General features: G+C 37.1%; 1 protein-coding gene across 1 annotated transcript in view; it reads right to left on the reverse strand.

Moving 5' to 3' along the window:
* Itgbl1 (integrin subunit beta like 1) overlaps window positions 1-26,646 on the reverse strand; it is a 242,771-nt gene that overhangs the window by 32,472 nt on the left and 183,653 nt on the right. Inside the window, exon 8 of the mRNA XM_052732361.1 lies at window positions 938-1,054. Within this exon, the coding sequence (XP_052588321.1) occupies window positions 938-1,054 (117 nt within the window). The remainder of the gene's footprint in view (window positions 1-937; window positions 1,055-26,646) is intronic.

Raw genomic sequence — 26,646 nt, forward strand, 5'->3', positions numbered from 1 at the left:
TGTGAGTTCGAGGCCAGCCTGGGCTACCAAGTGAGTTCCAGGAAAGGCGCAAAGCTACACAGAGAAACCCTGTCTCGAAAACCAAAAAAAAAGAAAAAAAAAAAAAAAAAACGAAGAAAGCAGAAATTCTGTTTTAGGGTAGCTTCCATGATTACAGCACAAGAAACCACCAGAAACTGTGGTTACTTCAAAGAACTTTCCTCCATGGTTCAAATTATAAGTGACTCAGAGTATACTACAGAGCAACGTACATAAGAAGGTAAATACGAACTTATAATGATAGACAGTCTGAGAAGAGAGCTACCAAATGAAGGTCAGAAGATACAAGCAACATCAGTCTTGTTAATATAAAGTATTTCAAGATTGAGAGAACTAGAATAATTCAGATACATATTCCTTCTCCTGCATAATGCTCATGTCAGCATTCCATCTCTCAGACTTTCATCTACTCATTTTACTTTGCAGATTACCCTGTGTTGCCTTATTCTTTATCTGGATAATTGATTATTTTTCTGGGGGGTGGCTTTTGGGATCCAAAAGCAAGGCAGAAATACTGAGTTTCTATCTCTTCTAATTCTGTAGTCAACTTGGACTATAATTTTACAGTTTCTTCCCGAAGTTTCTGGGTGACACTTTCTTCCATCAGTATTTCTGAATGAAATAATAGAAATATGACCAAATGTCAGATTGCATGGAAACATTTTAATTACCACCAACTAGCATAGAACTTAGAAATTGATTTAAATTAGACAGTCTTTTCGCATATCCCCAAGATTTCTTGCTTATAAAAGTGGCAATAAAGCTATATTGCTTTAAGGTGTAATGGTATATTTCTTAACTTCTTTTGAACAGAAATTTTAAATGAGATAAACAATGAAAAAGGGCAGGCAAAATAATCTGCATGCAGAAGATATAAGGCTGACAGATTGGTTACCACCTCCGCAGACCACACCCTCCAGGTCTTCACAGCGGCGGTCATCACACTCGCAGGTCTTTCCATACACCCTGCTGTCCCCTGGAGGGTAACAAGTGCATCTGCCACATTCACATTTGCCTACAAGGTATCCAAAGAGAGCAGGGTTAGGAGTGTCAGTCTCAGAAGGGCCTTCAGAGAATCAAGCATGTTCAAAACTCAAATCTCCTGAAGTATCCAATCAATGCTTTTTCCACCTTCTCTACAACACGCTGAAGGTCAAACACAAATGCTACGAAACCTGGGAGTGCAAAGGACAGTGGCTGGCTCAGAAGTTGGCCACACTTGTTAGGCTACTTTTGTTTCAGTTAACCGTGAGGGATAATTCCATGATGAAACTATTTAATACTTAATTGAGTTTGAATGTACTTCAAATTAAAATGATTAAAAATGATTGCAACAAAGTATATATAATATACATAAAATATTCATATATCATCAGTATATATTTCACTTAATTTAACATAATTTGGTTATTTAAAAATTCTTTTGCCGGGCGGTGGTGGCGCACGCCTTTAATCCCAGCATTCGAGAGGCAGAGCCAGGCGGAACTCTGTGAGTTCGAGGCCAGCCTGGTCTCCAAAGTGAGTTCCAGGAAAGGCTCAAAGCTACACAGAGAAACCCTGTCTCGAAAAACCAAAAAAAAAAAAAAAAAAATCTTTTAATTGGATGTGGAGCTTCTCATGAGAAAAAAAAATCATGTTTATATTTTCATTTGGTAACTTAGTGATTATTTATGGCCAATTCCCTAGTTCATAAAATTCTTTTAATATGGAACAAACATTAAAACCCATTACCTCCAAAGTTGTATTGTATTTAGCCTAAAACCTCAAAGCACAAACATTTTACAGAATGAGTTTGGTTCATGTTTACGGAAGACCTCAGCTAGTGAGATGATATTTGCTATAATTGTTTTTTCAGTTGTACCTAGATGCCAAACACCTATTCTTTGTATTGTCCCCCTCCTCCGTTTTTTTAATAGTACCACGCATTTACTAGTACATTATACCTTTCTGACAAGACAAGAAAAATCATTGAAGTTAAGTAGTTGTTCATGGTGAACCAACTAGTTAAGATTAGAATCAAATTTACATCCATTCTCACTAACCTTAAAGCTTTTTCACCTGTCTATTAAGTTATATTATATCTTAATATAGCATCATGAGACCACATGGGAAGAAATTTCCTTTTGTCTGAAAAATTGAAACAATTTGCCAGAAATTCATCTGAGTGACAGTGCTTCAAGACATCTGTTACTCCCAGTCATTAGTCCAACCATCATAATTACACTCCCACTGACATGATCCTATGATGCTTCAGCACTGGCCCTGCAAATGCTGTTACTGCACTTGTATCTTGTTAAAGAAATTTGGCATTGGTGATGATGGAGGGAAGAAAAATAGTATTTAGAGTCATAAAGTCTCAGAGCTGAAATTACAGATGATCTAATGCAGTGATTCAGTCTCTCTGGCAGGAAGGATGGGACCAGTGTCCCCTTAGAATACTCTGAATAATGAGGTACTTTCAATACAGTGTTTTTTCTGGCTTTCAAACAACTCTTTCTGCTTGAGGATAGCTCCAACTTCAGCAACAGAGAAGGGTCTCTTCCTGAATGACAGTCCTTCCTCTTGGCCCTTGTGGCCAGAATGGAGAATGGAAATGCAGAAAACCTCTGGCTAGAGTTCTGATTCTGAAGGATGAAAGCAAAGGTTTAGGCTCCTAGAAGAAACAGAGCTCAGCACAGATCACAGCACCAGCAACTTCTATCCTGGCTGTTACGGCCTTCCCAGGTTGTTGCAGAGACTGATGATTCAAGTAAATTCTGACCCAGAACTCTTTATAAAATATCTTTTGTCCCATTAATGAAGCACATGGTCAATGGAGGCTGTGCCCTGAAGACACAGAGACCACTAGTGTACCTTACTTTTTCCTACTCTTGTACTTTCTGCCATCACCTCTGTAGAATTCCACCAATGGCAAGAAGTCAGTGGAAATCTGAGCTCTATGAAACCATCTTTCCTTTTTTTTTTTTTTTTTTTTTTCTGAGACAGGGTTTTTCTGTGTAGCTTTGTGCCTTTCCTGGAACTCACTCTGTAGCCCAGGCTGGCCTTGAACCCACAGAGATCCTCCTGCCTCTGCTTCCCACCCAAGTGGTGGGATTAAAGGCGTGCACCACCACTGCCCGGCCAAAACCATCTTTTTGCTCATGCTTGATTACACGGCAGAATTGCTCCTTGTCTCTCATCTATTATCACTTCACTACTAAAGCACCAAGTAGAATTTTTTACTAGATAATTAGTGCCTAAATCCTATCAAAACAGTGAGGATCTTCCCAGTTCAAACTACCAGTGAGTTTTTGATGCTGTTGGGAGTTAGAAAAGATCTCAGCTACTGAAGTAGAAAGACAATGATATGTCAATTCATTGTCTTAATTGAAAAAGAAGTTGAATTTAATCTACTTCTTTTATTTAAGAAATTATATAATTTTATGCATTGTTCTAAATTTTTGAAGATATGAATGTGGTTTCACAAATTACTAGAAAAGGAGAATGATAGCATATATTTATAGTGCTAATGCATTCTATTTTGTGATATATGGTCAGTGAAAATCAATTCTCGTTTCTTATCTCTATCCAAAAATGTCCCTTCTGTCTTTCTTGATGTTTTCATTTTAACTCTCTCTTTATTCTTAGTATTTTTTTCTACTTCTATCTTTATTCTTTCTTATTCTCTCATTCTTGTTAGTTTCTTTCTTCTCTGTCTGTTTTCCCTTTCAGCTTATATACCCAGCAAAATCTTTCAAGCAATATAAAAATTACAATATGTGGTTACATTCTATTTTTCAAGTGAATGATTACAATGAATACAAGTAAAAAAAAAAACAGCATGCTATCCTTATCCCTTATATGATTAAACATTTTACATATTACAGCTGAAAAACAAATTATCCCCAAGAGTCCACATACATTCCAACCCAAGCAACTTGTTATAGATTAACAGAGTGTAAGCAAGCAAGTTGTTTTTCTCAGTCAGTTCTTTTGCTGGCAGGCTGCGTACTGCCATTACAAATAAAGAATCAATCACTTTATTACTTATCTTGAAAGGTAATCTTATAAGGAATCTTAAAGGAATCACAAAGCAAAACTTGAGCTGGAGAGATGACTCAGCCATTAAAGGCTGGGTTCACAAACCTAAACTTCTATACAGGAAAAACAATCAGTGGGCTTTACTTTAAATCTTTAGTGTGCTTACTCACTCATCAATAGTATTACATATCAGGAGATTGAGGGCAGAAATGGGTACAAGGAATTAATAATTTTCTTTGATCACTAGCCAATTCTACTAAGGAAAGTATGTTAACTAGTGACAATTGGGCTGCTTTGTATTTTTTACCATACCCTAATTAATTTATAACTCAACTGTGCATTCTTGTGAACTTTAGATCATTTTTTAGGGTTTTTCATCTCAAAGCTATTATCAAAATATCTGATCTAACCTGTAGTTATTTTAGGGCTTTGTTTTAGCTATGATGCACTCCAAAACCTGTTTAAGCTAGCTAGGCTACTGGAACTCAATTGTTTTTCTTAATCATTAACCTAAGCCACAGATTATATGGCTCCTCAATAGAAACTCATGTGTTCTATCTGTGTGACACTTCTTTTTTATATTTAGTCTCTACTTTTTCAGACAGGGGCAACATTTTATTCTACCTTTACCTATGCTAATTTTTCCATTAAACTAACCTCTATCATAATCCATTACTATGTTTATTAAAAACACTCAATCACCAAAATCCTGTTTAAACTAACAATATTATTGTATAAAATCATTGCTTCAGTTAACCAGTACAGCTAAGGAGGAAATCATCTTCATAATAATCCACGGGCAAAAATGTTCAGTAGAACAGGATATTTCCATGAGATAAACACACTACATTATATGCTGTGGGATGGTCTGTATGTCAAATGTGTTGCTGATTGGTCAATGAATAAATCACTGATTGGTCAGTGGCCAGGCAGGAAGTATAGGCGGGACTAACAGAGAGGAGAATTGAGAGAACAGGAAGCTGGGTGAGGGAGACACTGCCAGCCGCCATCAGGACAAGGAAGATGTAAAGTACCGGTAAGCCACAAGCCACGTGGCAAGGTATAGATTAATAGAAATGGATTAATTTAAGCTGTAAGAACAGTTAGCAAGAAGCCTGCCACAGCCATACAGTTTGTAACCAATACAAGTCTCTGTGTTTACTTGGTCGGGTCTGAGTGGCTGTGGGACTGGCAGGTGAGAGAGTTTGTCCTGACTGTGGGCCAGGCAGGAAAACATTAGCAACAATTATAGGCAGTAGGGGTCTTCCCACACCCATTCACACCATGCCAAATACCAGAGAAAGATGGTAGCAGCAAACATGTGAAGGCACAGCAGAAGCAAAGGACATTCTGGAGTCTGTGGTCTCAGGACCTTGCCTGTCTGAGAATCACCCATCAGGAATTTTCCTTCTGGTGGGCTGACACCTCCAACTTTCATTGCCATCTGCTGCTCCTCTGACATGGCCACCAGCAGGCATCATAAATGCTAAGCTGTCTTTCTAGGATACAGTACCATAAAAACCTTCAAAGCAAGAAGTCGCCTGTAAAATCACACATACAGTTTGACGTTATCTTTTCCAAACCAACAAGTCTGAACACTGCAGTACTTAAGAACATAGACTTAGGAGGAAAACTTGAAGGAAACCACACATGTGATTACTGTGAAGGAAAGAATATCATTTTCACAGGGGAAGAAGTATGCTCCTAGGGAGCAGAGGGAAGAGACTCACTAGCATGGAGGCACTATTTATTTCTAGACCTAAGTATATAATTATAATAATTCACAATGCCTTAAGTAAATATCATATATATAATGGCCTTAAGATGTCATTTTAAAATTCAAAACACTTTTATTTTATGCATATGACTGTTTGCCTGCATGTATGTATGTTTAAAACATGTGGACTTGGTGCCTATGGATGCCAGAAAAGGCCATCAGATCTTCTGGAGCTAGATATATAGATGGTTGTGATCTGCCATGCAGGAGCTCAGAACCAAACACAGATCCTCTGTATGAATAACAAGTGATATTAACCATTAACCATAGATCCATTTCTCTAGCCCTTAGTAGGTTATTTAAAAGTAAGTTTGATATAACATGAGTCATTAAAAAAAACATTGTTTCTTTTTTAAATTTATCATTTTTTATTTATTTTACATACTAACCACAGTTTTCCTTCTCCCTCTCTTCCCTTTCCCTCCTTCTATGTCTCATTTACCCACCTCCATCCACTCCTCCTCCATTCAGAAAGGGGCAGGACTCCATGGGAGTCAACAAAGCATGGCATATAAAGTTGAGGTAAGACCAAGCTCCTCCCCCTGCATCAAGGCTAGGGGAGGCATCCCAGTATGGGGAATAGGTTACAAAAGGCCAACTCATAGATGAGGGACAGGTCCTGATCCCACTGCTAGGGGCTCCACAAGCAGATCAAGCTACACAACTGTCATTCACATGCAGAGGGCCTAGGTTGGTGGCATGCAGGCTCCCTAGCTGTGGCCTAGGTTGGTGGCATGCAGGCTCCCTAGCTGTTGCTCCAGAGTCCATGAGCTCCCACTAGCTCAGATCAGCTTTCTCTGTGGGTTCCCCCATCATGATCGTGACCCCTCTTTCTCTTACAATCCCTTCTCCCTCTCTTCAACAGGACTCCCAGAGCTCAGCCCAGTGCTTGGTCGTGGATATCTGCACCTGATTCCATCAGTTACTGGATGAAGACTCTCTGATGACAATTAGAGTAGTCACCAATCTGATTACAGAAGAAGACCTGTTCAAGCACCCTTTCCACTAAATTTATCTGGTACCAGGTTTCTCCCTAACCCCCAAATGGTCCCCTCTCTCATGTCATCTCTCTTATTACTCTCCCACTCTGTTCCCTTTATGTTCCCATCCCTCCATCCACTCTCCTCTATTCCCCCTCAAGTTTACCCAGTAGATATCATCTATTTACCCTTCCCAGGGAAATCCATGCATCCTTCTTAGAGTCCTCCTTGTTACTTAGCTTTTCTGGTGCTGTGTATTGTTGCCTGATTATCTTTATTGAACATCCTTTAACTAAATCAATTAATCCAGTAGATTCAGCATTTAAATTTAAAAGTTTGAATCACAAAATATTGAAAGAAGAATATGATGGAGTTTGCCTAAATATTAGATGGAAAAGGCTCTTCCAAACATGATGCCCAAAACAGAAATGTAAAGTATTGATAAATTTGATTTTTTTTAAAAGCAAGGCAGTCGTGGTGCACACCTTTCATCCCAGTGCTTGGGAGGCAGAGGCAAGTGGATCCCTATGAGTTCAAGGCCATCCTGGTCTACAAAGAGAGTTCCAGGACAGCTAAGGCTATGCAGAGAAATTCTGTGTGGTGGCGCACGCCTTTAATCCCAGCACTCGGGAGGCAGAGCCAGGCGGATCTCTGTGAGTTCGAGGCCAGCCTGGGCTACCAAGTGAGTTTCAGGAAAGGCGCAAAGCTACACAGAGAAACCCTGTCTCGAAAAACCAAAAAAAAAACCAACCAACCAAACAAACAAACAAACAAACAAAAAGTCACTACTTAATTTATGTAAAGCAAAACATAGCATAAGCAAATAAGTTGCCAAAGCACACACTAAATAAACACCCTTCTAGGTAAACATTAAGTATATTAATTCTATAAATGTACATATATTTATATATGTGTGTGCACATATATATAATACATGATTTCGTGAATATATATATATATATATATATATATATATATATATATATATATATATATATGACCAAATATAAATGATGACTGGTTAACAAAAAGGAACATTCACAACAGATACAAGTCACGCTGATTAAAATGGAGAATAAAGGGCTGTCTGGAAATATTGTTCTTGAAAAGTTCATCTCTGGTAGAAGTTAATAGTCTAAAACTTGCATTAGGCTATATGAAATTATGATGGCAATTTTTGTTTCTTGGGCTATATGTCCCTCATCTTTTCTTCCTTCTCTGTGACTCCCTTTTATTCTCTGTTTCCTTCCTTGCTCTTGTCCAGCAATTGTCCCCTGCACCCACACACCTGTGCATCCAAACCCCAACACAACATCTACTCCACTTTTCACATGGCGATGTTTGTGTGTTGAATAGTAACTTCCTTAAAACACTATGACATGCATATTCTTATTCAACAGTAGGCTCAACAAGACTCAATACTCTTGAATATCAGTATGTATGTAATCAGCTCTGTAGCTGAAAGTTTTCCTTTATGATAAGAGATAAGATAGATATAAAACCTTAGACTCACAAATACAGGATAGATAGAATATTTTCTTGAATTTTGACAAATACAAATAGACTAGGTATTGTAACTGTAATTCTTGCTTGATAACTGCTTGCTATATGAGTTTTACTATATTAAAGTTAAAACCTTCCTTTTTGAAAAAAAGAAAAGAAAAGGAGAAGTGCTGTGGATATCGCTCTGTATGCGGTGAATGTGTTGCTCTGATTGGTTAATAAATAAAATGTTGATTGGCCGGTAGCCAGGCAGGAAGTATAGGTGGGATAAGCAGAGAAGGAGAATTCTGGGAAGAGGAAGGCTGAATGAGCAGACACCAGCCCACCATCCAGGCAGCAGCATGTAATGGCACAGAGGTAAAGCCACAAAAAATGTGGCGACATACAGATTAACAGAAATGGGCTGAGTTTAAGTGTAGGAGCTAGTCAGTTGTAGGACTGAGCTAACAGCTGAGCAGTTTTAATTAATATAAACCTCGGTGTGTTTACTTGGGTCCCAGCAGTTGTGGGACTGGCAGATGAGAAAGATTTGTCCTGACCATGGGGCCATGAGAGACGGGCAGAACTAGAAAAATTTCAGCTACACAGCTCTGTTGTTCAGTCAACATACAGTAGAAATACTAATTATCATCCTGGCTATTGAAGACACAATATTAAGAAGTATGTTTAAGTGCCATTAATAACCAGAGAATAAAGGTAAAAATATATGAATAAGCATAATCTACAGAGATAGCAAAAGATTCTGGTAATGCAGGGTTGAGCTCTACAGTGTTGAGCTTTACAGTGTCCCCTACAGCAGGAGTTTACAGGCACTTGTGAGTCCACCAACATGGGAACTGGAACTTAGGTCCTCTGAAAGAACAGTCACACTCTTAACTTTAAGTAGGGCTGAATTTTGATCTTGACATATCTGCCAGGAAATATAGTTGTATAGAAGAATAAGGTAAACCTCATTCATCATCATTTCCATAATGGGGATAATACTAATGCACATTGCCCAGAAATATTGTAAAAGCTAAAAGGTATAATGGAAACAAAGGGCATTTCCAAGTATCCGTGTCCAACAGATGTTACACAAACATCACACATTATCATTATATTACAATATCATTATCATTGCATATATCTTTAATAATAAAACATTTGGGGGCATATATTTCAATTACTTGAATAAAATTTGTTCACTTCCTTTCTCACTTAATTCTTCAATTGAACCAACCAAAATGTGTACTTTCCTGCTCTAGAATGAGATTATTTAAGAAGAACCCCTTTATACCGACTGCACCTGCCACGATGGTCACAGCAGGCACACTGTCTATGACCTTATTTTTTCTCCTTTTATAAAATTGTGTAAACTGTGCTTGCAGTACATGTTCAATGGTTGGAGAGTAATTAGAGACTCACATAAAACAGAAAAGAGATTAGCAGTTTACTAACACAGTCCTGCTTTGCCTAAAATAATAGGTTTACCATAGCAACCTGATTGCACTAGAAAAAAAGTGCCTGCCAAATGCATCCTAAGTTCCCCTGAAATTTCTATGGGAAGAAATTAAGCATTTGAGAACTATAATATTCTGTACTGTTTCATCTAAGTACAATTTTTTTTTCTGGGAGAATGAAATAGTCCTGCCTCAGAGATTTGAAGATGAAACAGTACCTTTGCCTTCCATTTCAAAACAAGAAGAAGAAGAAAAAAATACTATTTGAATACCACCCACATTGACATCAATTTTTACACAAGGAAAATCACTCCTGATTTTAAAGTACAAATAATGCCAGTCCTTCTATTTGGACATTCATTCTTAGAACAAGATAAATGAAGTTGCCATGGAATCGTGTGAAGAAATTAGATATCTGAATAAATGTTGTACTAATAGGATATTCTCTGTCTTCCCTACAGTCTCTAAAATTGAAAAGTGGAAAAGGAGTAACAAGCCTTACTCATGTCTAATGGTTTTCCAAGGCATCAAGAAAAACATCACAGGAGTATCATCTAGCCCTCCAAAGGATTTTATCTCATTATTTCAACCTTACATAGTTTCTAAAACTAAAATAAAATATTATTCAAGCCTCATTTTCTTTCTAATACAAACCTTAGCTATTGGATAGAAATATCTCACTCATACAAAGGTACCTCGAAATTTGCAAATGCAAGGTTAAAATGTTAGGGAATGATTAAGTCAGGAAATATTTAATCAGGAAGTATAGCTCACGATGATGTAACCCATAAAATTAAAATTAGAACTCTTATTGCCCAGAAGCAGTGCTCTGCTCTCCATAGGACAGATGCCACTTTGTCAGTCGAGATGCAAGGCAGTGGTAGAGAAGAGCCTTTTCACAATAGTCTGGCTATGTGGAAGACAGCTAGAATTTAAGGGTTGTTTATGTAAAAGATGGATGAATGCCAATGCCGGGTGGAGGAGGATGTCCCACAGGTGGTGATGTGTAACCAAATGACATGTATATGATCCTAGTCACAATGCCATGAGATGTTCCTCAGTTTTGTTAATTTCTAGAACAAACATAGTTTGCCCATGTGTGATATCTGACAAGTTACACATACTAAAGAATGGACAGGCTGGAGGGTTTCAGATTGCAGAGAACCCTTTGCTGATTACCAAACTCATCAGAATGAAAATTGCACAATTAAGACAAAAACAAAACAAAACAAAAAAAACAAAAACAACAACAACAACAAAAAACATGCCTCAGCCATTTATTATGAAAGGCATAAATCAAAGCAGGCAAATCATTGTCATGTACAGTGTCTGGTCTATATCAATGCTCAGGCTCAGCATACTCTTCTTAGTTGGTACAGACCTTTGGAGAATGACTCTTTTCAGGGTTAAGGTTTTAGGTGTCAACACACAGGAGTTGTTTGTAATTCCTGACTTCTCTTTGACACCAGTGATTCAGCACACACAAGTGTAGTTTAGCATAACTACAAGTCTGTAGGGTGAATACCAAAGGAAGGACACAAGGAACAAATGCTGTTGCCTAGTGGAAGAGGCCGCAGCAACGGAAACGGTAGACAGATGCTTCCGTGGAGAGTGTTTCTTTCAGATCAATTGATTTGTGCAAAAGGAGTGGAGTGAACTCAGGCCTGGGTCACTTTCAATTTGTGATTTTTGACACAAAAAAGGTAAAAAGTGTGAATGAATGTATCACCCCTTAATATACATCTCTGTAGTGCTCAAATAACCAGATTCAGAGCAAGCATGGACTTTCCACCTCAGAGGTGACTAGCAAGCATATATTTTTTAACAGATGAGACATCATAAAGCAGCATGTTCTAAGAATCTTATTGTAGATGTAATCAACTGTCTTATTAAATAAGAAACACAGAGCCGATTCAGAGAAGAAAACCAAGAGGTCAGAGCTAAGAGACTTACCCTTCCTGCTTCAGCCAAGAGAGCTCTCCGAAAGGGGCCTACTTCCTGTCTGTTCATCTTTATATAGACTGTCTGTTCTGTCTTCTTATTGGTTGTAAACCCAAACACATGACTGCTTCGTCACTGCCTGTATGTACAGCCCTCCAGGCCCTCTATGGTATTGAGATTAAAGGCGTGTGTCTCCAATGTTGGCTGTATCCTTGAACACACAGAGATCTACCTAGCTCTGTCTACCAAGTGCTAGGATTAAAGGCGTGCGCCACCACCACCACGCTCTTGCTATGGCTCTAATAGCTCTGACCCCCAGGCAACTTTATTTATTAACATACAATTAAAATCACATGTCAGTACAAGTAAAATACCACCACATCTTATGCTATATTTTAGGGTCTATCTTTTGGGCTTTAAATTTAAATATTTCAAAAGATTTATTTTTATTATTTTTAATTCTGTATAGGTGTGTATGGCAGCAGCTAGGTATTAGTATGTGTGCTGGTATCTGCAGAAGCCAGAGACTGGAGTACAGATGGTTGTGGGACATAGGACATCAGTTCTAGGACCTAAACTTGGGCCCACTGGAAGAGCAAATGCTCTTATCTGCTGAACCATTTCTTTGGCCCCTATTTTAAGAATTTATTTTTTAAATCACAAATTAAAAGTATAAAGGTAAAGTCTTACACATATTTTGTCTAGTATCTAAATAGTATTTAAGATGTGATCATATCAATAACTACGTTCATAACATACATGTGTAGTTTATGTCCAATTTTGAGAAATTACCCTTAGCATCAACTCCAAGATGAAGGCTGGCTTTTGTTATTATTCTTGTTCTTTTAAAAATGCCATCAATCACATCTCAAACCCAGGAATTGTGATCTTGGAAATGTCAGAAACCTGATAATCTTAAATTTAAGGATGTGGTCAACTTGCTTTCAGGACTTCAGATGACAGACAGAGTTGGCACAGTGTCTGATGGGGGACTTGCTCTCCTTAACGTAAGTTCTCACATGTCCCTCATAATAGAACGTATATGACCATTTTTCTGGAAATACAAGTGGAACTTAGTTAGGATCCCACCATATTATGATATTAACTGTACTACGTGCCTCATTCACATCCTCTAAAAATCACAGGACTTAGTATCAGAAAATAAAAACAAAGCAAAACAGAACAAATTACATGGAAACACAGTTTCTCCTAAGCTCCTATGTCATTGTTTGAAGAGTAACATATTCTTTGAAGTGACAGCAAGTCAGAAGTAAATTATGATGTTGGCTCCTGGGTGAAAAGACTTGCTTTCACCTGATGCTTATTGACAGGAATAGACCAATGACTCTAAACAATGACACTGGCATCATCCTGGAAAAGAATTCAGAAAATGAAATGAAAGTATTAAAGGAGAACAAGGGCTAAATGCTCACATGCTTCACACAGTGATAACTCTGTATCATACAAAGCACGGTGCTGGGTGAAGCGTGATTACTTTTATTTCAGTTAAGCACATTTGATTGCCTAAGAGTCCCAGAATGTACTGCTTACCCACAGCATGTTAGCAATGAGTCACTGCAATAACTCCAGTGGGAAATTTAATTAGCAGATTCACTTCTTTCCGTCTCAAAACAGCAACTGCTTTATGGGAAGAATAATTTAATAAACATTCTAAACATATTCTCTTGTAAGTTTCTTATCTTCTAATTCAGTTTATTATTTTTCTCTAGGAAGGTGAATTTTTGTTGTTTCAATTGTTGTTGACCTTGTAGGATGACTTTGAATTTACAATTTTTATGACTCAACCTCCCAGTGCTTGGCCACCATACTCAAAGAACTGTGACTTTATATGTAAGTTTTAAATAATTACTGCTTGTTAAAATAGCATAATAATGAAGATAGATTATAACAAAGTATACAATATTCATGTTTTAGCTTTTAGCAGCATAAAACTGAAATAATATGTTACATCTAAAATACTTTCATTACTATTCTTATGGGAAATAATGCAATTCTTCAGAACACCCAAACACAAAAACTGTGAGTTGGAACAAGAGCAAGAAACTGCAAACTCTTGAAAAAGTTTCCCTGAAGGTAAAAGCCTGCATGGGAACTTCAGGCACTGAGAGTGGAAAAGATGAAGCTATTTCTACTTGGATAACCTGAGTCCAGGAGAAAGAGGCCTAAAACCACGAATTTTGCTCTCAAATTTTAAATATAATAATTGAAGAAAGAAGACTGATTCTGTGCCCTAAGAGCATTTAGCATTGAGTAGAAATCATATGCAGGCATAAGTAAAAGACTAACAGATGCATACAAGGAAACATGTCACTGAAAGTTGAAGTCAGCAAAAACAGCATCCTTTTAGCTCTCCAGTATTACAGAGTATTGTTTAATAGTCCATCTTGTCAAATTTCTCTTGATAATGTTTGTTATAGCTATTTATGCATTCTTAATAAACAAAGTCTTGATCATTTCTAACCTGTAGGAATCTGTCTGTTGTATCTTTAGTCCTATTTATTATTTCTTTATTGGATCTCAGAAATAGTACAAGAAACAATCATCAGGCTTTTGTATGATAATCTTTCCCCTAAAATGTTTCTCTTATGAAAAGCAGGCAGAGCAATGTTTCTGAATCAGAGATGAGCCTCACTGCCTAGGAATCTTTGTCAACGTCTGTAGACACTGTTGGATACAGCAAAGAGGAGAGATATGCCACTTCTATGCAATAGGTGAATGTCACTCAGCATTCAACATTAAACAGGGCAGTTCATTAATAGTAACTACCAGGCCCAAATATTAACCATTCTGCTATTGAGAAACCCTGAGACAAGTGAGCATAGAGTGCCTTAATTCATCCAGTAAGTGTTTAATAGGGCAGAATTATGTTTACCCTCTCTTTAACCCCTTACCCAGAGGCCCCAAACAGGAGAAATGTGAACATGCACTTGCTCATGTGAAAACTACTTCACCAAATCACTTTGTCCTTTGAGATCAATCATTTTCACATCCTCTAATAAGCACATTCTCTATCCCTCTACTAAATCACCACTTTAGTGATAGGGTAGTCATATTTATGAGGTTTAAGGTAGAAATTTGGTAGTCTAGTCTATGAATATTGATACATCTAAAATGTGTTTCATGATTTAAAAGTTTAATTTAATTTAATTATTTAATTTAATTTAATATAAAATATTTATTATATACTCACATGTTAAATACACACATATATACTCACATGTTAAATATATATATTAATCTAGATTTCCCATTTGTGGTTTGAAATCAATGATTATACCAGTAACCAACAATTTTATGTTATTCCCCAAGAGTTCCATCCATTATATACTCACACACACACACACACACACACACACACACACATACACACACACACACACACAATCTTCCTATTACTATACAAAACATTACTTGTCAAATAAAAAATTAAAAAGATCTACCAAATATACACACAAACATATGTGCTCTAAAATTACTGAATGTTTTTTAGTTTCATAAGTTATTATTTTTATTGTTTTCATTATATTTTTGTTATTTAAAACAACTTTCAAATTTAAATACATTTTGATCATATTATTACCTTCCCCCAAGTCCTTCCAGATCCTCTCCCTCTCCCTACCCATCCAAATTTAAACTTTAAGTTCCTTTCAAAAAATGTAATTCCAATAAAACAACAAAGTCCCCAAAACTAGGAAAACAAAATAAAACCAGATCCTACCCCCAAACACCCAAAACACCAAGTTGTAATATATAACAAATAAAAGTATACACAAAACAAAAGAAAAACAAAAAAGAAAATAACAAAAACTGTGGAGTTCATTATTTGTTGTTTAACTACTTGTGACCAAGAGGCCTGCTCTGGAATGGTTGTTAAACTGAGTGTCACTCCGTTGAAGAAAACTGATTTTCCCTCTCCCAGCAGATATAAATGACAGTTCAGTTTACAAATTATTATAACTCAATATATAAACAATACTAAAGCAATAAAAGATCACTATAAATAAAAAAATACAAAAGGACAAGGCAGAAAATTCCCCCAATTAAATTCAGACAAAAGTATGGCTAATGTGTCAATTAATTTCTTTCTCGTCTTTTTATCTAGAGCTACATATACATTTATTAGTAAATAATGAATTATAATTTTACCTAAACTTGTAAAAACTATTTTATGAGAGCTTTGAAGATCAAGTTTAATCAATTCTTCCACTATTCCTTTTTATAACTAGAATTGTGGCTGGAGTTCACCTTCAAATATGGAATTGTTTCATGAAAGGAGCAAGTAATTCTAATTGCAGTCCCAATACTGCTTGCCAACAGAATTTTGAGTACACATTAATTTACTTAAAGCTTGATTAATTGGCCATTCTTTCTCAGTGGAGAAAGTATGCTGGTTTATTCACTTATATCAAAGGTTTTGTCTCTGGGAGTAAAAAATAAATCATTCCACAGTAGTCTATCAAAACTTCCATGGACTCTTATAACTTGCTATCATGTTTTTGTACCATACAAGGGCTGAGGCATCCATGGGTCAGGTGACATTGGCTTTGCCCCTGCACTCAGGCTTGTATAAAAGCTAGGATAAAAGTGAAACATTGTGTTATTTTGTTATTTGCAGCAGCTCAGTATTCACCTATCCATTCTAGTTATTTCAGAACACAAGGGAAGAGTGTCTAAAATTTAAACTCAGGAAAGTAACACTAGAGAATTTCACCATGTAGTGATTGTTGATGATAAGGATTTTTTTCTTAATTATATCTTCTTTACTACTAAAAATGTCTTATGTGAAACAAAACCATATTCACCCTTATTTCACTGGTCAAGTTTCCTCTATCTCCCTGTGGTGGTTTGAAGAAAAATATTTACCATAGGTCCAGATATTTGAACCATTAGTCTCTATTGGGGTGGTTGTTTGGGGGCAGTTATCAAACCTTTAGGAGGTGTTACCTTGCTGGAGGAAGTATGTCACTAAGGGTGGCTTTGAGTGTTTGAGCCTTGCCCAACTTCCTGTTTACTCTCTCTGCTTCCTGCATGTGGAAAAAAGATGTGGCCTCTCAGCTTCCTGCTGCCATGCCTACCCTATCATTATGGAATGTTCATTTGGAGCCTCAAATCAAAATAAACTCTTCCATGGGTCATGGTGTTTATCACAATAACAAAAAATGAGCTAATGTACTTCCTAGCATGTCCCCATCCCAACAACATGTCTTCTTTTTGTTGCTGTTATGGTTGTTGTTTGGTTGAATGTTTTTACTTCATAATATACTACTCTCTTAAGTGTCATTAAATAGATAAGATATAATCTGAACTTACTTATAGTAAAGGAAATGAAGGTTGGATTTATAGACATAGAAATATTAATAAGCAGAAGAAAGAGGATGTTGAAGTCAACAATGCTTCTTTTGCTTATACCAAGTGGCTCTTGGTTTAGTTCTATGGTTTTGCTCTATTACCAATGTGCTTACATATGTGAGAAAGAATTACAACAGGAATTTGCATCTCCTGAGGAGAAATTATTAGTGCATTAATTTGACTAAATTTATCTTGTCTACCACCTAGATAGTTGCTGTATTTACATAGGCAAGTCTAGCAACTGTTTTTTGCACTGTATCCACTCTTCCCACACAAGAAATCAAATAAGAGAAAGCAAACACCTGTTTTATGCCACCAGTACAGCTGGGATACAGCAATGTGCTCATATTTCACAGGCAGGGGAGCTTTGGTAAACTTTCTCCTCTTTTCCAAGAACCCCAACGTCTTTGCTTTTGAGCAAGCCCATCATTCTCTGAATCACTTTCACCAAATTTTTTCACCAAATCTTGAAGAAATCCAAGTTCAAAGGTCACATGACAGGAAGGAAAATCCACATATATGTTCTACGCTGCACATCATGCTTCCATCTTACTGGAACCCTCAAGACACTTCTGGAATTAAACCTTTGTTTGACAGTTCACATCTAGCCATATGCTCTTCTCTAAGCCTTGCTTTTCTTCTTACTCTAAATACAATCCAGTTGCTCTGCAGAATTCATATGATCACCTCCTGTCCCCACACCCTCCCCTTCTACTCCCTACCCCCCAGTGTCCTTGGTCCTCTCAAATTATTGCCTTTTACCAAGGTTTACTTATAACTTATACATTCTTTGATCTCTTCCAATCTCCGTAATTTCAATCTGTCAACAAAAACTGCATGAACTCAAATTTCCCTGCTTCCAGACTTGTGCATGAGTTGTCATACCAATTTATTTCACAAGGAACTAAACCTTAATACTATGCACTCACTCACTCTACTATTTAAACTGGCCCTCATAGCCTTTCTTTCCTTTATAATTATACAAATACAAACATAATAACTCACACTAAGCAACCTCTATTCTTCTCTTTCACTCACATTGCCAAGTCATACTTTTATCAAAATAGAACCCAGGAAAAAAAGTATACCATTTGTACAACTCCCCATTTAAGGCACCATCTTCTCATCTCCTTCCTGAAACCCCATTATATTCCTCTTCTGGTCCTCTTTCCCACTTTTGTATCATACACCACTATAGTCAGTAATCTTTCAAAGGAAAGAAAAATAGCCTTACCCCCTCACTGCTTTAAACCTTCTAGTAACCTTCTTTAATTTATAAAATGAATTAAAATTTGTTATTCAATTCCCCATTTGGTCTGTCTGAGAGCAAAGTCTGAACGTATGCTTCTCCATCCCCTTGACCTCAGCTTTTATGATCCGTGTGATTCCTTAACCTATACTATGGATTGGCGCTTTGTAGCCCATGTTACACCTTTTAAAATTTAGACACACTAAACATTACTGGTATATATCTAATAAAACATAAAATGTTGTTCAGGGCTTAAGGTACATTTACTTTAACCAAAAACATCTGGGCACTTGACAGTATCATGAGAAATTTGATACTTGGCTATGTTTATAAATCAGAGGACATGCAATTTTAGAAAAACACTCAAAAATTTCTCCCTAGCACTCTCATTTGTAGTCTCACTCTTCCTGGGGCAACCAATACTCACTGAGCACAACAAACAAATCGTCCTTCCTGTTAGGGCACAGTTTGATAAGAGGGAAATCAATGAAAGTATAGAACAGAGCTCTGAGTACTGAGCTCTCAGCTTCTTGTAAGAAAGATCTCTTAATAAGTTGAAGATAATTAAAGTGTGTGTGGCAGAGAACTGAAATATGCAATTATCCTTAAGTCTTCATAAACCTTAAGCTGAAAGTTTATAAAACTGAATTTGGATTTTGGAAAGATAATCTTGGAAGCAATTTGAAGAACATATAGATCATAACAGACAGGAGGTGCAGTGGGAAGATTGACCTTGAGGACAAATGATGAGGTTCTTAGAGCTATGAGACTGAGAAGCAATGATCTTCAATGAGGATGTGGCAGAGGTGGGCAGCAGATCAGACATTACCTCATTCAACTGCAAAAGACGGTATCTAAACAAGTGCAGGTTCCCATGAGAAATATCATCTGCAAGGCCATAACCTTGAAAATACGTTTTTAAAATTCTAACAGTAACCAAGATAGTCACTCTTAAATTTCTGCAATCATTTATTTGCAGACTTTACTTATATGAATCCCATAGTTAAATTGAGAAAAAAATTAAGGAAAAAATTAAATATTTCATATAATTTCTTACATATACAAGCACCAATATGTGATTCTGATTTCAGGACTTTAATGAACTCTTTCTATAAAAGAAACAAAGAAAACTCCCTTGAGTTCTGAATTGTCTCTCAGTTCACAATGAAAACATGGATCAGAAAAATAGATGTTTTCAGATTTTGAATTTAAATAAAAATAAGAAAACTTATAAAAAAAGAAATGTGCAGTTGTTCAAAAGCCAATAGAATCCTAACATTGAAATTACCAACTGCTTGACTGTGTATATGTGCCTCTTTATTAAGAGGAAAACTATGTAAATTATAATTTTAATCATGGTTAATCTTCAAATCTTTAAATTTTAGGTAGCTGTCTCATTTCTAGTATATTAATCTGAACACATACATTTATAATACTCTCTCAGGTAAATAATTCTAACTACATTTAGTGGGCCACACACAAAAACAAGACAAGAAAGTATGAGCAGGACTAATTGGGAAGGGTATCAGAGGGAGGGAAATGAGAGATGAAGTAGCTAAGTTCACTGTATAAAGGTATGAAAAATGTGGAAATTATGAATTAGGTCTCAGTGAACTTTAATAAGCAATCAGAGCCATGTGTCTCCTGAGTAAAAAATTGAGAGGTTAAGAGACTCAGCAAATGTTCATATTCTACTCCCCATAAACTCTAAAAGGTAACCAACCACCAAGCTATCTTTTATTGTTATAAATCACTTTTAAACTCCATGGAAATGGAAATGTATAGAATGCACTATCTGAGGACTAGCATTCTTATTACAATAAGCTATACAAATGTTTTTACTTGTACTTTTTCTAGGAATATTCTAGAATTGTTTAGTGATTTTAATGGCTTTCCTGGATGTTCCAGAGGTGTATAATAATGACTTTTCCCCTTGCATTCCTTGGAACTTCTCAAATCTCCTAGCCTTTATATTCAAAACAGTAAGGAACAGAGGTGGAACTATCAGGCACCTTTGCCTCTTTTTTCTAATTTTTGTCTTGCTCCATTTCTTGTAGGAAAGTTATTTTAGTATTTATCATTAAATATGGTATCTATTACTTTTTATGAGTTCTTTCCCAATGTGATTAATCTGCTATAAAATCTACTCCTTTAGTTCTCAGTGAATCACCCAAGTCCTGTCCTCTTCATATTGATTGTAAATATCTGTTGAAATTCTACAACTGACCATTTGTTTGGTCAAATATTAACTGTGCACATCTGATAATTACAACATTTTAGACACCCATGTACCTGTTTCTACAATCTGTACATCTTAACAGTCTTAGCAGTTTTCACCTTGTTGGTTTTTTTTTTTAAACTTGCATTTACTGTTATTGAATGTAGGATACTGTAAAGACTCTGGATGGTCCTATGATTCTCTTGTAATAATTGGCCCCAGTCTATGGTAAAAACTAAATTTAAGTCTACATCTCCCCTCTGCCATCAACATGCATACAACTGTAGCTAGACTGTTGTCTTCACCAGGATTGATCTCTGATTAGGAACATATCTCCAACTTCTGTGAACAATGGAATCCATACTTTAAAATTCAAATTGAATAGTCAATTTGGCTTCCAGGCTCACCAGCTTCCATAAAGTTCTAACGAACATATTAGTTACTTCTTATGAGGAGTCCCTTTCAGTCCTCATGATGTTTTACCCTTGGAAAAAAAAAAGATAACATATTTGACTCTTTTCTATACCTCTCATGTCTGTGGATATGCCATCTCAAGTACTGGTAGTATAGGCAGCCTTTCCCTTGACGGTCTTTACTCTGGACAGAGGAAGAGGGTGAGAAATCTAATATGGAATCTAGAAGTAATGACAGAAGCTGTGCAAAGTGCCTGGGGTTTTACAATGATGGACTGAAAATGTAGAACATGTTAGCATGAGTGTTGCTCATTTCTTTCACTGTCCATTGGAAAGTTATTTTGTTTCATTTTAGGGTAGCTCAGCACTAATTTTATTTGTAATCCAATAATATTTCCACTGTTGGAATTGGAACAAAAAGATGAGGTATAAAATATTTGCATTTTAATATTTGATTAGTTACAAGAAATTTATCTACTGGTTCACATGGTATAGATTTTTTTATAAATATTTAGTTCACACTGACACAAACAAAATAATAAAGTAGATTGTGTTCTTCATGGTGAATATTCATTAACATTAAACAATCATAAATGTTATTCACCTAATTAATATCTGAAAGTTTAAACTGACCATGTCTGAGACTGAGGCAGGAGGATGACTAGTTCCAGGCTAGCCTAGGCTAAATAATAAGACCACTTCTCAAACAAGCAAGCATTGATTTTCAATCCTTTAAAATTTCAAATAAATGAGATTTTCATATAAATATTAACTTTCACCTTGAGTTGGTCATTTGTTAAAGTTCCCCAGCCATTCGTACTAATGTGTATCTTCCATACAATTTATAGATGTTTTCATATTAAAAAATTTTTAATGAAAAATCACAAAGTAAAACAATTATACTTAAGAAGAGTGTCACCTTAGAGCTTTCTTCATGGAGAAACTCAGTGAGGAGGTAGAAAGCAGGGAACCCAGTACATTGACCCACAAAGCATTCTGTTCATGACAGTGCCAATGGCTAATACTGTGGCAAATACAAAGAAACAGTAGAGGGTCCATGCTGGGGTGACACGTCAGGCTTGTGGACAGTGGAGGCCACTATGGAGCCAACTATGTTCATCTTCATCATGCACACTCAGTTTCCATTACTTAATTATATTACAATAAAAAGAAATTATCTCAGCAAACAAAGTAAGAGAAATACAGGATTTGTTTATTATACTTTTCAGAACTCTTTGTCTTTAGGCATTGTGTCAGGAAAAACAGTTGTGCTCTATACATCAAGAATTGAGCATTCTATTGTACATCATTGACCTATTCTACTTCACCTCAAAGTGCCTAGGTCCAAATTCCATGATACACTTATATAGTGGCTTTCAGGCTCTACACTGATGCAGTTCACAGAATAGCCTATAACATCAAGGGATTGTTGCAGATAATTCTGTCTGCGAGAGAGAAAAATGTCTCCAGCACAACTAAACAGTCCCTTTATTTCTTAGTGACCAAACTTCTGTTTCATTCTAGCTCAAAATATAAACAAATAAAAGCTGTAGTTCAAACCTTGAGCACAGGTGAGGGGATTACTATCTTACTGAACACAGAAAAAGTCAATGAGAAGAATGGGCACACTGAGGTGGCACCTGTAAATTTTCTTTAAAGAAGTTAATTCTTTCCATACAAGGCAAGTGAATGTTGCTTACTCATAGTATTTCATTTTTTCTCCCCTGAGACATGCATGTGAATCTAGGGGCCCAGTAATATTCTGAGAATATGAGGGTAAATGTGTCCTCTGTTCTCCACAGGGCCACAATGGAACACACATGCCTCACCAACACACACAAACACAACACATTTTTTTTTTAAAAAAATGTTGCTACACACATTAATTTTTCACCTTATTTGTTACAGTTACTATAAATCTAGTGTACTTATTTCACAACCATCTTTAGGTGTTTTTTATGAACTCAGATGTATTTTCATCACTCCATTGTTGCATCTAAAAGTACTAAAGTTCTGATATGTGTCAGCCATCATAAAATTAAAAGGATGGTGACATGTGACATCCTGCTATTATTACACTCTACTTGAGAGGCAGAGATCCCTCTGGATCTCTATGAGTTCAAGGCCATACAGGAAATAGAGCCACGCAGTGGTGGCACATGCCTTTAATCCCAGTACTGGGAAGCGCACAGTCCTTTAATCCCAGGAAGTGACATGGCTGGTTGGAGAAAGGTTTATAAGGTGTGAGGAAACAGGAACTAAGGCAGTTCAGCTGAGATCCTTTTGGGTGAGGACTCAGAGGCTTTTGGTCTGAGGAAATAGGATTTGCTGAGGAGTTGGCAAGGTGAGGTTGGCTGTGGTTTGCTCTGCTTTTCTGATATTTCAGCTTTCACCCCAGTATCTGGCTCTGGGTTTTTTATTAAAAGACCGTCTAGAGTCTAACAAAAGTGCCTTGCGCCATCATCAGAGAAGCTTCTTACTGAAGAATATGGGAACAGATACAGAGACCCATAGCCAGACATTATAAAAAGAGTGTGAGACCCTAGAAGTGGCTGTCTCCATCAAATCCCTCCCCTCCGAGCTCCTGGAACCCTACAGAAAAGATTGTGGAAGGAGTGTAAGAGTCAGAGGAGATGGAAGACACCAAGAAAACAAGGCCCTCTAAGGCAACATAATCAAAGCACCTACAAACTCATACAGACTGAAGCAGCTTGCACAGAGCCTGCACAGGTTTGCACCAGATGTTGTCCTAGAGCCAAAGTAGAGAAGTGTACGTGTGCCCTTACTCCTAGCCCAGAAGCAATCTCCAATTGCTAACCACTTGCGAATAAAAATTTAGTTTACTCCATGGGAGTCTCACTGGGAAAACAAACTTCTCTCAAGGGTAGGCTGCATGCCTAGCAGTAGATGGTCAACAGAAAAGGAACTCAAGGGCATCTTCGGAGGTCCCTTGTCTCATAATGTCCTGTCAGGGCTTTCTCTGCCTTTTTAAAATCAATTTTATCTTAATATATTATTTTGTAATATTTTAATATATTATGTTTATATATTTATATGATATATATTTGTATATATTATATTTAAAGCATACATATATTTCTCTTTTTACTTTATAGGTCTTTTGAGCATTTTATGGCTTCTACTTTAGTGTTTTTATGGGATTCCTGAAGGTGTGAATGAGTGCATCTCTGTTCTTGGGTAATTTCCTTAAGATTGTTTGTTTTGTCTTATTCCGATATGTTAGATTTGTTAGGGTGATATTTTATTTGTGCTTAAATGTGATTATATCTGTATATTAATAAATAAAGTTGCCTGGGGATCAGAGCTAAAAGAGAGCCATTTAGCAGAAGTCCGGCAGTGGTGGCATATGCCCTTAATCCAATCACATGGCAGGCAGAGTCTCTGTGTGGTCAAGGACACAGCCAAGCGTGGTGATCCGAACTTTTAATCCCAGTACCAACCATAGAGACCTGGAGGTCTGTATAGACAGGCAGTGACAAGGAAGTCATGTGGTTGGGTTTAGAGCCAAAGAGAAGGCAGAACAGAAAGGCAATAAAAAGATAGTCACACAGGAAGAAGGTCTCTCTCTCTCTGGGAAGCAACAGTAGCGAGTGGTAAGCTAAAGGCTATTTGCTAGTGATCTGATTTCCTGGGGTTTTAACTCTGTATTTGGCTCTGTGTTTTTTATTTTAAAAGACCATTTAGAATTTTGTCTACAATTTGTTTTATTTATCGTCCCTGAGAAGTCTGCTTATTTTCTAATTAGATACAGAAAGAGGGTGGATCCAGATAGGTTGGGGGAGGACTGGGAGGAGTAGAGAGAAAAGAAACCATAATCAGGATATACTATGCAAGAAAGAAATTTATACTCAATAAAAGGTATAAAAAATTAAAAAGAAATGAAAATATCTTTACTGACAAAAAGATTTATAGTGGAAAGTCCTGTAGTGATTTTCAAACTTTTGATAAGAAATACCACACATGAAATGTGTTTGGTGGCAACATAAGTGTGAAACTAAACAAAGTAAATTTATTTCATTCAATCAGCCAGTCATCAACTATTCATTATGATATCAGAGTATTTCATACACAATAGGGCATAAGCTCATAGAGACAAATAGTAAAATTGCACTTTATTCTACAATTTTTTTTTTTTGGTTTTTTTCGAGACAGGGTTTCTCTGTGTAGCTTTGCGCCTTTCCTGGAACTCGCTTTGGAGACCAGGCTGGCCTCGAACTCACAGAGATCCGCCTGGCTCTGCCTCCCGAGTGCTGGGATTAAAGGCGTGCGCCACCACCACCCGGCAACAATTTTTATTTAAGAGATGAAACAGGTATCTAGAAGTTAAAACATAAATTTTAGGAAATAAAAATGCAGCAAACACTAATATAACAGGCCAAGCAATAAATTGAGTGAGGGCTTGATGCAATCAAATGGAGCATGTGGTAATTTACATTCTTCTCCTATGGTTTTTCCCTCAATAGATTTAAGTCAGATTTAAAATAGATTCCCTAACACTTTAAGATAGACCTGAGAAAATTTGAGTGAGTAAAACATCTTTGCACAAATGATTGACGCTATATAGTTTATTCTTTTTTATTAAGAAAATGTTTTCATTCATTTTACACACCAAAGATCCCCTCTTCCCTCCTCCTGACACCCAGCCTCCCTCTCCCCACCAACCCCCACTCCCCCCACAAGAAGGCAAGGCCTCCCATACTGAGGCACATCTAGTAGAGGCAAGTCCATGCCCTTCCCCCTGCCTCAAGGCTGCATGAGGTGTCCCATCATAGGTAGTGGGCTCCAAAAAGCCTGCTCATGCACCAGGGATGGATTCTGCTCTTACTGCCAGGGGGCCCCCAAGCAGATCAAAGTACACAACCGTCTAGCCATGCAGAGGGACTAGTCCAGTCCCATGTAGGCTCCACAGCCATTGATCCAACTTTCATGAGTTCTCACTAGTTTGGTTTGGTCATCTCTGTAGGCTTCCCCATCATTATTTTGATGTATTTGCTCATAGAATCCCTCTTCTCTCTCTTTGACTGGACTCCTGGAGCTCTGCCTGATGTTTGGCTGTGGATCTCTGCATCTGCTTCTATCAGTCATTGGAGAAAACTCTGTGATAACAGTTAGGGTATTCACCAGTCTGATCTCTGAGGTAAGACAATTCAGTTTAGGCACCCTCTCTACTATTGCTAGTAGCCCAGGCTGGGGTCATCCTTGGGGATTCTTGGCAACTTCCCTAGCACTGGGTTTCTATCTATCTCCATGATGTCTCTCTCTATCATGGTATCTCTTTCATTGCTTTCCCACTCCATCCCTGTTCCAGCTCAACCATCCCAGTCCCTTATGTTCTCATCCCCTATCCCCTACCCTCCATTGCCCACCCCTCATCCCCAGTTTACTCATGGAGATCTCATCTATTTCCCCTTCCCAGGGCAATCCATGCATCCCTCTTTGGGTTTTCCTTGTTAGCTAGCTTCTCTGGAGTTGTAGGTTGTTGTCTGGTTATCCTTCTTCAGGTATTGACAAGCAATGGGTTTATCCTTGCATTCTGAAAGCTTTATTCTCTAAGTTTTTTTAAGGAATAGAGTGCATTGATTTGCTCAGATTTGTTGTTTTTCTGAAAGCTGATTCAAAAATTAGTGTGTAAAGTTCCTGCCTGCAAGTATACTCATTTTCACTTGTGAATATGAG

Source organism: Peromyscus californicus, unplaced genomic scaffold (genome assembly GCF_007827085.1).
Source record: "Peromyscus californicus insignis strain IS unplaced genomic scaffold, ASM782708v3 Scaffold_12__1_contigs__length_115047231, whole genome shotgun sequence".
Lineage (NCBI taxonomy): Eukaryota > Metazoa > Chordata > Mammalia > Rodentia > Cricetidae > Peromyscus > Peromyscus californicus.